General features: G+C 37.2%; 1 protein-coding gene across 3 annotated transcripts; it reads left to right on the forward strand.

The window, feature by feature from the left end:
• The first annotated feature begins 4,112 nt into the window (after window positions 1–4,112).
• Window positions 4,113–9,075, forward strand: LOC121396283 (putative nuclease HARBI1). Of its 3 annotated transcripts, XM_041571121.1 has the most exons (4): window positions 4,113–4,533; window positions 6,084–6,208; window positions 7,219–7,954; window positions 8,681–9,075. In XM_041571121.1, the coding sequence occupies exons 3-4, from the start codon at window positions 7,222–7,224 to the stop codon at window positions 9,043–9,045; spliced, it is 1,098 nt and encodes a 365-aa protein (XP_041427055.1). In that variant the 5' UTR covers window positions 4,113–4,533; window positions 6,084–6,208; window positions 7,219–7,221; the 3' UTR covers window positions 9,046–9,075. The 3 variants fall into 3 exon arrangements, with proteins under 3 accessions (XP_041427055.1, XP_041427054.1, XP_041427056.1); XM_041571120.1 differs by lacking the exon at window positions 4,113–4,533 and having other exon boundaries at window positions 5,813–6,208; XM_041571122.1 differs by lacking the exon at window positions 4,113–4,533 and having other exon boundaries at window positions 5,813–6,208; window positions 7,219–7,494; window positions 8,681–8,745.
• The last annotated feature ends 3,357 nt before the right edge of the window (window positions 9,076–12,432 follow it).

Genomic DNA, 12,432 nt, shown 5'->3' on the forward strand with positions numbered 1-12,432 from the left:
GTGCCATTAATTACAATCCCTGCCAAAATCACTTAATTGAAGTAAAGTACAAGTACAAAGATGCATAATGCATTTGTTACAAGATTGTAGCTAGTCTATGCCAAAATACATGCACATCCCTTTAAAGTGATCTTTGAAATGACTTAGTAGAAAATATAACATAAAACTTACCAACAATCCAGCCCTCTGGCATTTGTCATTGATTGGGAGCTGAGTGAGGGAGGATAGTAGCATCCTGGACACTTTCAGGAAGGACAGATCTCTGACATATGATACGCATGTGGGAATCACGCACCGCCTGCACATTGTTGTAATAGGAGTGTTTACAATGACGGTCGGTAGCACTTCTGTTGACAGGGAGCTGGTGTGTGATCTAAAGATGAATAAAATCAATGAGTCGTAGGTAATTAAGGAATTCTCCAATTTTCAATAAGTCCTGCTTCAATTTTATCCACTCTGCCTGGGTTGAGGGTAACAAAATGAGCCTGGGCAACAGACTCTTTTATAGTAAAATGGCATCAGGTGTAAGTTTTTATTGTTAATCCAATGTTTCCCAGCATTCCATGGAGCCTTTAACCATTTACTAAAGCCTAAGGATAGATCGAATATTCAAATATTCGAAGTGGGACATGGAGCTCGGCACGTCAAAGTTGAGGAATAAATAATTTTTTAAAAAAAAATTAGAGTGAATATTGATAAATTTCAAATTCTCTGATATCGAAGTCGAAATAAAGAATCGGAAATTCGAATTGAAAAAAGCTTCGGTATTCAAACTTTTCCCCCTCGATTATCGAATTCTGCAACTCTCATTGTCGAATTAACATAAATAAATTTAGAAGATTCAATATGAATTTTGAATTCAAAGTAAAAGTTCACTTGAGTTTTAGGAAATCTGTCCCTTATAGATTTGGGATGGAGCCAGGGGGACAGAAGCATGTGCACTGCTATGGAGTGGAGCACAACACATAGGGGTAAGGAATGCAGGTATGCAGGGGAAAAAAAGAGCACCTTCCCTGATAAAGAGAGAATAGTGTACTTACACATGTTCCCTGACCTTCTGCTGTTTACTTTTTCTGTTATCTCTTTTCAGTACTTAGAAATTCCTGAGATTTTGTTTTTTAAACCAAAGATCACTTGGTATATTCATGAGTTAAGTGCTTGAGGATTTCCTGTAGAATAGTCCTAGTTTAATAAGTACTGAAAAAACATTCAATGGCAGAAGGTCAGGAAGGAAATATGATGGGTGCTTACTGCTCTCAGACGGATTATGTGCAAGTCTTGTTAAGCTTTTGCCCAAAATCCCATCAGAGCAAGAGGCACCAGTAGTGCTAGGTTTATCAGCCGTTGCAGCAGAAGCAATACAGAATATATGACTTGAATTTGCTGTTATAGTACTGCTGGTGAAATAATAATACAGGTATGGGACCTGTTACCAGAATGCTTGTGACCTGGAGTTTTCCGGATAATGGATCTATCCATAATTTGGATCTTCATAATTTAGTATACTAGAAAATCGTTTAAACATTAAATAAACCCACTAGACTGGTTTTGCCTCCCATAATGATTCATTATATCATTATATTGGATCCAGTGCAAGGTACTGTTTTACAGAGAAAAAGGAAATCATTTAAAAATGTGGGTTATTTAGATAAAATGGAGTCTATGGGAGACGGCCATTCTGTAATTTGGAGCTTCCTGGATAACTTGTTTGCGGATAACAGATCCCATACCTGTAACAAGTGAAAACCTTGCGGGTAATAGAAGCCCCCCGCTATTACCAGCAAGGTTTTCTCTTTTTACTAAGGTTTTCTCTTTTTACTAAATACCCAGAACCACCATAAGGATGGCAGCCAGGATTGTTGGGGTGGGGGAAATCTGTTGAATGTTCAGCCTTGGCTGCTATAGATTGATAGCAATAATTTTTTATTATCATTTTAATGCAGCGATACCCACGCCATCCTTCTGATCAGGCAAAGGCAATATCTGGGCCTTGGTGTTCCTTATAAATGGGCTTGTTATGTATTTTGCTTCTGAGTTCTGCAATTTATTATCTTATCTAGGGCTCATTTTGGTATCTGTACCTTATAGCAAGTGTGGCCAGTATTGTACAAATACAATTCCATCGCATGCATTTCTTCATAGGCACAATTAACTGACTAACTGCTGACTGACGATTAATTTGCTGTCTAATAAAGGGGTTGTTCACCTTTGAATTAACTTGTAGTATATTATACAATGGGTAATTCTAAGCATCTTTTCAATTGGCCTTCAATTTTTTTTTCCCTAATTTGGAAAACCGGGCAGGCAATTTTGACCCCGGCAGCCCTTCACAAAACCAGGCTGTCTGGGTCAAAACTGGACAGGTGGCAACCCTAGTAGGGGAACCAATGTTTGTAGCTGTCGGACAAGAGCAGTTTATATGATCAGACAGATTTGCAGGTGAGAACTAGTAAAAAAAGTAATTTTCCCGTTAAATATGATTTACCAACTGCAGACTGCATAGGATTACATAAGAAAACAAAGGTACATGTGTTTGAGGTTGTAGAAAGTTAAGACAAATCTACCCTGTTGAGTTTACAAAAAGCCTATGCGCAGTCATTTCAGGAATTTAGTAACACGTCAGTACAAACGGGAAACAAGGACTTGCTTCACTAATCTTAGATTTACTTACACACACGCACATATAATGCACACATATGCCCATACACATATATGGAAGCATACCATAAACCCTCCTTTTGCTTTTGGAGTTTTGTGGGATGTATGCACATAAGAAAGGAGGCAAGCAAATCCCTAAACCTCGGTTCAACCAAAATTTGTTGGTGATGGGATAGTGTGCGGAAACCGAAGCTGAAAGGAACTGGTTCATACATAGGGCTTCTTGGGCCCGAGGGAGCCACACCAGCTCCAGTATATATATATATAATATATATATATATATATATATATATATATATATATATATATATATATATATATATATATATATATATATATATATATATATATACAGAAAGACCATATCCCATAGACTCCATTTTATTCAATAATTTTTAGAAATTATTTCCTTTTTTTCAGTAATAATAAAACTGTAGGTTGTATTTGATCCAAAATTATAATTATAATTATAATTAATCCTTATTAGAAGCAAAGCACACCTATTTGAAGATACAAATTACGGAAAGATCCGTTATCCAGAAAACCTCAGGTCCAGACCATTCTGCATAACAGGTCCCATACCTGTAGTTGTATTTTATTATATTGCTAGGACTGACACAAAAAAAGAGAAAATCTACATTACTTTGTGTAAGAAAACAGAAAGGCCTCAGGGAGTGTTTTTTTTGTTTCCACATTACATTTTGTCTGACTGTTAATTAATCTACAGTGTCTATACTATACCTGCTATCCCACAGCCACACTCCCTTCCCAGAGACTATTATCCCACTGCTACTATAGAGACCATCTCTCCCTACCATACCTGCTATCCCACAGCCACAGTCCCTTCCCGGGGGGCTATTATCCTACTGCTACTATAGTCGCCACCTCTTCCTGCTATATCCACTATCCCATAGCGACAGTCCCTTAAAGGGCCTTTTATCCTTACTGCTACCTCCATGAAGTAGACAACTTTATTCTCAGAGGAACCCCATTATGTGAGAGGCCCTCCCTACCCCCATTCTAAAGACAGTTCTTCAAAAGATTAAAATGTATTTTTATGGCAGAACGTTATGACTCTGAACCTGATTCTATCAAGAATTCAAGCTTAAAGTGCAAACAATTGAGAAAATTGTCATTTTCTCAGCTATTTGGCACAATTATGTAAATAATACTCTTTCATTTTCAGCCATTTGTCAGAAACCATTAAAAATCATGAAAAGTCTGCATATTTTTTAAATGATTTATATAGCAAAGTTGCTTGAAATTATGTTTACTTTTCAAAAAGCTTAAGTTATGTTTTTGTGGAGTTCCCCTTTAACAAGCTACCGTGCTTCCCTATACAGTTTTGCTATATACACACTGACACCTTGTGGCTAAAATATTGAAGTAATTGCAATAAACCTTAACTGGAGTCACCATATGGGCAATTTAACTATGTCCAGACATTGGGGGGAATTCACAAAAGTGTCGGTAAAAAAAGTAACCCAGAAGTGGCGGTCGACAAATTTGTAAAATGTCGTATGTACGTCAAATTCACAAAGGGAGATGTCACTGTCTTTGAATCTCTCGTAAGTCCGGCATTTTTATAAAATGTCGTATATATTTTGTCGGTGGAACGACGGTTTAGTTAAATTGTCGTAGTTACGTCAAATTCAAGAAAAAAGGCGCAATCACTGTACAACTGATTAAAATAATGTCGTTAGAACGAATAAATATGTCGTGTACCCGAAAGAACATTTCCTAGCACGACAACTGCAGAATAGCTTCACGTCACGTTGTAGATGAGTTCTGTCACTCAGAGGAAGCTGCTTAATCCTGAGGAGATTTCGTTTTTCCGAAGATATTGTTCCTGAGGTTATTCTATATATATTTAAAGTAAGTTTTATCATTTGTTTTCTATTACATTTCTTTTTTAAATACATATATATATTTCTAAATCTTTCTTCTTTTGTTTTATTTATATGTATATTTCTAATTGTATTGCACTCCTTCAGTAAAAAGCTCAGTACAGCAAACCAATACATTTATAAGTAATAAAGAAAAGGACACTGTAATAAGTAACATTAAAAAGTAAATAGTTACACTGATATATATATATATATATATATATATATATATAAATATATATATATATAAAAAGCAACAATAGTAAGTAACTAATAAGTAACTAAAAAAGTATCATTCATAAGTAACAATAAGTGCACTTTAAAAAAACAAGTGAGATAAATATAATATATAATTACAATATAGATTAAGTGCTCAGTGTCAATCAGACAAAATGCTTGAGGACATTACCCCATAGAGCTTACAGTTTAAATTGTATGATAATATACAGACATAATTTGAGGCTATTAAAGATGTAGTTTACATTTTGTTACACTGTTATATACAGTAATTACTAGTTCCAAGTCCAGTTTTTATCCTTGTGTTAAAAATGTATTTATGTTGGAAATACTAGCTTCTTTAATATGCATAGAGCATCATTTAAACAATACTTACATTTATAAAGATATAATTTTTCAGAAATCTCACTATCAGAGAGGGCACAGGGAGAGGCTTAGCTGATCTGTACTTGTCAAAATAGCTGGTCCGCCAATGAGAACACCAAAGCCGTGCCATATCTACTATAGTCCCCAACTTCTGAATTTAAGTTTAGTTCTACTGTACATCAATCAGTGTATTTTTTTAATTTATTAAACCTCTTGTCACTAATGTATTTTTTTAAATAATTCTCTGGCCAATATCCTTTTTAACTTGTAAGAGGGAATGTCTGGCACATTTTTTTTTCACAAATCAATTTTTATGGGAGTTTGTGAAATAAACATTTTATTTTACTTATGGGTGCCATAACCATCAATGAACAGGGCCAGATCTTGGGTGGGGCTTTAGTGGTTAGGCCCAGGGATCCCCAACCTTTTGAAGCTGAGAGCAACATTCAGAAGTAAAAATTAAAATCAAAATCAAAAATCATTAAAATCAGCATTAAACATGTTCTCAGGGTGCCAAATAAGGGCTGTGATTGGCCATTTGGAAGGCCCTATGTGGATTGTCAACCTACATTGAGACTCTGTTTGGCAGGACACATGGTTTTTAAACAACCAAAACTTGCCACCAAGCCTGGAATTCAAAAATAATCGCCTGCTTTGAGGCCACTGGGAGCAACATCCAAGGGGTTGGAGAGCAACATGTTGTTCATGAGCTACTGGTTGGGGATCACTGGATTAGGGAATGGAGCCAATATGAGTTGGGGGCCTAGGGGGGCTATAAAAATGTTGTTATACTGTCAGGATCATGTGGGATTAGAATGCTTTGGTGTGCATTTCTAAAATTGTGCACTCTCCAGTTTAGCCACTGTAGAATGCTTGCAATTGACTTACATTCCTATGTATGTATTCACTGTTTCTTTGTGCTCCTGTCTATTCTAGATTTTCTATTTAGATTTCCTGGTTTTGACCTTGGCTTGTTTCTGGACACTGTTGCCTGCTGCCTGACCCGACCTTTGGCCTGTTTACTGGACTCTGTTTTTGCCTGCAGATTCTTTTCATCACAGGCTAGTATATTTATATTTTCTAGAAGCACCTGTTGTGTTGTTTTCATTAAATATGGCATTACTTCATTCTCACTTTAAGACAGGGTTCTGTTATTTACAGGTTTACCCTAAGTTCCTCAATATAAAGTCTCCCATCTGATTGCTTTAGTTCTCTGTCTGTTCTTTACATTTATTCACTTAGGAGTTATGTGACCATATAAAATCACAAAACACGGTTTCTTCCACACTTGACTTACTTCGCTCTGGGTGCATCCAATCCTCAGCTGCCCTCAAGTCAGCCAAATTGTTCAGTCTTTGAAAAGCAGGGTATGAAGCACACCGATGGTAAGTGGTGTGTGGAAGAAACCGTGTTTTGACCTGAGGAAGGGGTTGTTCCCCTGAAAGCTTGTGTAATAATTTTCTGCTGAATGAAATGTTTTAAGGCAATGCCAATGGATGTTGTGCTTCATACCCTGTTTTTCAAATACATATAAAATCACAAGCCAGTGGGCCAAGTGCTATTATACAGGTCACTTAACTCTTAATTTTTATTGTGATTGCTACTGGTGGGGGTAATTAGAGCATGATCTGACACTGAGGTCAAAGATGAGAGACAGCTACACAGGAGGCTGAGCATGGGAATTTGAAGTTGGCCACTGATGTAGGAATGCCCTGTTTATAACAAAAGTAACAGTTAGATCCCATGGCAAAATTACCAAACTAAATATGTTTTGTATGCATTTATATGCACTTTGAATTATGGCAGATATATAGCTGCAGATATTTAGCTGCCTAGGACACAGATATAGGATGGTGCTGAGGAGGAACCTGTTATGCCAACCCCTAGACTGGACATTGCACTAGGCTTTCATGTGAATGCTATTATTGCACATGTAATTCACTACCATGTATGTATGTGCAGTAATGAATGTGTTAAGGATGGATGGGTTGGCTAGGGTGTCTAGGTGGCCTGGCCTACCACTGTTTTGAATGTTTCATTGTTGTAATAAAAGTTTTTCTTTTCTTTTTAGATTATGGAAATTATATTTCCCTCACTGTTTTTCTTCCATTTAAGAAAGAAAAGAATGGAAAAAGTCGATAAGCCTTTTAATAATGGAAAGCAAGTTAAAAGGCGCAAATGCCAGAAGATAAAAATGTTTCGTGACCGAGTGACGCTGGTGGACCTAACGGACACTGAGATTAAGGATCGATACAGGCTAAACACTGTGGAGATTCTATCGCTGTATGATGTGCTGAAAGTGAATTTGTGCAAGCCAACTAAAAGATCTCACGCCATCCCTGGCCTTGTACGTTTGCTGTTGGCATTAAATTTTTTTGCAAAAGGTGACTTTCAAAGTTGCATAGCAGTGATTGGCGGTGTGTCTCAAAGCTCTTGCAGCCGCTCATTGGATGAAGTTTTGAAAGCAATTATGTTAGTTTATAAATCGTATGTCTACTTTCCTTCTGACAGCAGTTATTTGAATACAGTTAAAGGAAAATTTTATGAGATTGGCGGATTTCCTAACATTGTGGGAATTATAGATTGTACACACATTACACTATGCCCACCTGCTGACCTGGAGCACATTTACAGAAATCGGAAGAGCTCCCACAGCATTAATGTCCAGCTTGTGTGTTCCTTTAATCTAAAATTTGTGGATATAGTTGCTAAATTCCCAGGCTCTTCTCACGATTCGTATATCTTGTCAAATTCATCTTTGTCTGAACGTTTTCAACAGGGCGAATTCAAAGATTCGTGGCTATTAGGTAAAAAAAATTTAATTTCTTTAACACATGAAACTGATCACTGTTTAAACATTTGTGAAAAATTTCATTTATGGTTAAAATGTTTAAAATATCAGTATTAGCATTGTCTTCAAAAACATATATGTAAACTATTACTTAACGTGTGTCATTGAAATTTTAATTGTAGCATTCTGTTTCACAGGTTTTCTCTGTAACTGTATGCTTTATATATGTAAATATAATAATTTAAAATAAATTTAACAGATAAAGCCAAACTAAAGAAGTAGGTACCAACACTGTACACAACCACAGCCCTTTAGCAGTGAAGATCTGTGTCTCCAAAGATGCCCCAGTAGCTCCCCATCTTCTTTTCTGCTGATTCACTGCACATGCTCTGTGCTGCTGTCACTTACTGAGCTTCGGGACCCACTCAAAATATACAGTACACATAAATAGAAATGTCAAAATATAAGGCTGATTAGTAATTAATACACATAATTACTACAGGGCAGCACAGAAACAAGTGTAACTAGTATAATTTTTTAACAAAGTGCCCTGTAGCATTAGCTTATATTATAGACCAACCTCATTTTCTGGTGAATAATTAGTGATGAGCCTTAAGCTTAGCTGCTTTGTACTGTGGCTCATTTGATAGCCTTGCAATATGTAATTTATTTCTTCATTTACCTTACTATTTTTTATGCAGTAGCTACTTGAATTTGATTATTTTGTTTGTGTTCTTTACAGGAGATTGTGGATATCCGTTAAAAACTTGGCTGATGACGCCAGTGTGGCGGCCTAAGAATGCAAAAGAAAAAAACTACAACCGAGTCCATGCTACAACAAGATGTATAATTGAAAGAGCATTTGGAATCTTAAAGAGCAAATTCCGTTGTTTGGACATCACTGGGGGGTCACTACTGTACTCGCCTGAAAAGGTGTGCTACATTGTTGTAGCGTGTGTTGTTTTACATAATATCATTATACAAAGGGTCCAAAATGATGTATGTGAAATCCAACCAGCATGTGAAGAAAACACTGACCTTCAAATGCATGTTGACCAGAATGAAGCAATTATCACAAGGAACGATTTGATTCAACGATTTTTTTGATTGATTCACTTGACTTTGGGAGGTTACATTTTTTTTGTAAAACTTGTTTATATTCTTATTGTTGATATCTTGTTAAATGTATTCATATGAAAAGCTTACAAAACAATCTTAAAAGGGTGGTTCTCCTTTACAGTAAATTTACTTATGTTATAGAAAGGCTAATTGAAAGGAACTTTTCAATTGTTTTTCATTATTTAATTTAATTTAGAGTTATATGTCATTTATATGCCATTTTCTTCTAACTCTTCTTTTGACAGCATTCCAATGGGCGTCACTGTCCCCCTTCTAAAAAACAAATGCTCTGTAAAGCTACAAATTTATTGTTAATGCTTCTTTGTTTTGTGAATGTTGCTATTCAGGCCTCTCCTGTTTAGATTCCAGTTTCTTATTCAAATCAATGCATGATTGCTAGACAAATGTTGGCCCTAGTTTGCAGATTGGTTCAGATGCAAATTGAAGAAGCGCTGAATAGAACTGAAATAGTTGAGCTCCTGTTTGAAATGTAACAGCCTATACACACCTCATATAGCCTGTATGGCGGTATTCTTTATTCATTTGTCCATACAAAATCTCTTCTGTTCAGTAAAATTTTGTCGGCTGGCGAGCCGTGTACAGCCTCCTTCAAATCATTTCTAAGATTTATTACGATATTCAGGTGGGGTAGCGTGATGGACATTTGCAAAAAATTTAATTTTCCACAAATGTTTGCACAACCAGATTTACACATTTGTTTTAATTTCATGCAACAGAATATTGTGTCACTAAAATTCTTTGTTTATAAAACATCCCACTATTCAGATTTGTATTGAAATTAAAAGACATACCACTGTTATTTTTCACATTGAAATTGGAGTAAATAGTAATGCATATTAAAATGATATTTAACTTATTGAGCATGGTGGTATATTTTTTATATTCTTTTATGTTAATTACATGGTCTTCAATTGTAAATATATATAGTTAAATTGACATTAAAAATGTAACTTTTACATTAGCCATGTAAGTATATTTTTTTTACATTTGGTTTATGTGAACACACTCACTGTATACTCTATTTATAATATATGATATAAACCAAATGCTGCATGTAACAATAAGCACTTAGGAACATGGAGGCTAATTTAATTACCTCTGACGATCCGCCTGTGCTGGACTCGCTCACATCCGTAACACTTTGCCATACTTATATTCGCTGCGACAACATAAATTTCTGAAGATTCCTGCGCACAGGTTACTAAATGCTTGTGAAGTTGCACTAATGATTTTACGATAAGCAGTCCAACGTTAAGCCAGCAATGTTGAATTAATATACGTTGTACAGTCAAAACTACAAAGGAAATATATGCTGCAGCAATTACATTACACTACACAAAGCCAGGGAAAGTTAATTAAATAAAATAGAGGTCTTATATTGTCGTACACAAGTACCAACTTTATAGTATTGTTTATGTTATAAATTTTATGGGGAATGAGGGTACCCTAGAGAATATTTTTTATCATTTTAACATATCACCCATGAAAATTTAAAACATGCAAGTTTTTTTGGGACGTACAAAAATGTCCAACTTTATTTTCACTAACTCTTATTTTCACTTTCAATTTTTCAAACTCCTATCAACTGTATTGCACTTCTGCAGATCTGAGCTAGCAAACTAAAGTCTGGTACAACAGGTATTGCAAAAGATAACATTATTAGTCCAGTTATGGCTGGCATTGGGTAGTGCCTACTTTGCTACAGATTTACGCCAGCAACTATTACTAAATACACACTTGGGAATTTTCACTAGTGTTACCCACGTTGCCATTTACCAATTTTGCCCTGTGGAATCATGGAGACATAATATATGTCTGTGAAAAGGCTCTGTCCATAAAATGTTACATCTGACTAAAGAAAGATAAGGGGCTTCTGCCCCACTTTAAAGTACCATCTATGTACTTACTAATTATTGTTTGTGACTCCCCTGATGAAAGGCATAGTATGAGCATGGCAGACGGAACTATAATTTATCCAAATTTGCAACATTACTGTTCTGGCTTTACCCGACTGTGCTGTTGCTCCTGTATGTCCAACATTGATGGATTGCCAAATCTACACTAATTTTTACTTTAAGATGTAAAGCAGGCATGTCCAAAGTGCAGCCCAGGGGCCAATTTTTCCCCTTTATCAAATTTACTCTGGCCCTCAGCCTCCATCATGGAATTAAGAATAATGTGGCCCCCCCAGTACAGTTCAATCAGGAATCACGTAGAGGTAGCAGGGTCTATACTGCTGCCTGTGTGCTGAAGGTGTTAGCAATAGTCACCTACTGGAACGTAGAGATGCACTGCTCTAGCACACTTCTTTACTTTACTGTACTGGCATTTCTGTACTTCTATTGACACCTTCAGTGCTAAAGAAGTATGCAAGATCAGTGCGTCACTCCATGCCAGTACGTGTCTATTGCTAACACCTTCAGCACACAGGTAGCAGTATAGATCCAAGTGGCACATCATTTCACTAATGTGCCCAATTATTTCGGCTATGCTATTTCTTAATTAAACAAGTTAAATGATGTAAATGGTTCAAAGAATGCCGGGCTAAATGGTTGACCCCCACACATTTCCACAATATCAAATCTGGCCCTCGTTGCAAAAAGTTTAGACACCTCTGATCAGGGCCGGAACTAGGGGTAGGCAGAGTAGGCGGCCGCCTAGGGCGCAATCATGGGGGGGGGGGCGCTCTTTTAAGGGGATTTTTTTTTTAATCCTTGGTTTACTTGGCCTTTTATAGTTTTTCAATTTCATAAACCTCCTTTTCAACCCCCTCTTCCCCGTGATTCCTACTGCAGGCCTAAGCACCCCCCACCTCCCTCTTGGCTGCTGAGGGCACAGGTACATATTTGGGGGCAAAATTTGGGATTTGGGAAATGGCGGCGGCCATGGCCACCATGTGGGTAGCGGCGCCGGCACAAAGACGCCTGGGCGCAGGCGCAAAGACGCCAACACAGCGCGACGGACGCAGATGTAGCGCGACGGTCGTGGACGTGATGACGGCGGTGCAAGGGCACCAAAAATCCCCTTTAAAAGGACGTCTGAGGCGCCTAGATGGCGCCCGAAAATAGGATCACATTGCCTGTATCCTGGGTTCCTGTTCCTGATCTCCTGTGTTTTTCCCTGTCTATATCCTGCTTGATTCCCTGATTATTGACTATTGGCTGGACTTAGCACTTTGCTATTATTCTGCCTGCCTATTTGACCTGTGCCTGGACTTTGATATGCTCTGCTTATTCCCTGGAAACCGCGATCCTGATCCCTCCAGAGGGCTTCCTCCTAGTTCCCGACAAACTCCCCAGAGGGAGCTCCTGGCTCCCTGACACATAGCATGTACAGTAGGCCAACCTGAATGGT

The sequence above is a fragment of the Xenopus laevis genome, chromosome 7S, assembly GCF_017654675.1.
Source record: "Xenopus laevis strain J_2021 chromosome 7S, Xenopus_laevis_v10.1, whole genome shotgun sequence".
NCBI classification, from domain to species: Eukaryota; Metazoa; Chordata; class Amphibia; order Anura; family Pipidae; genus Xenopus; species Xenopus laevis.

Excerpts from the sequence above, each read along its gene's own strand:
- LOC121396283 (XM_041571120.1), top strand. The coding sequence starts at position 5,963 with ATGCTTTGGTGTGCATTTCTAAAATTGTGCACTCTCCAGTTTAGCCAC. Across the intron at positions 6,209-7,218 it reads GCAGATTCTTTTCATCACAG|ATTATGGAAATTATATTTCC; the intron begins GCTAGTATATTT and ends TTTTCTTTTTAG. Across the intron at positions 7,955-8,680 it reads CAAAGATTCGTGGCTATTAG|GAGATTGTGGATATCCGTTA; the intron begins GTAAAAAAAATT and ends TGTTCTTTACAG.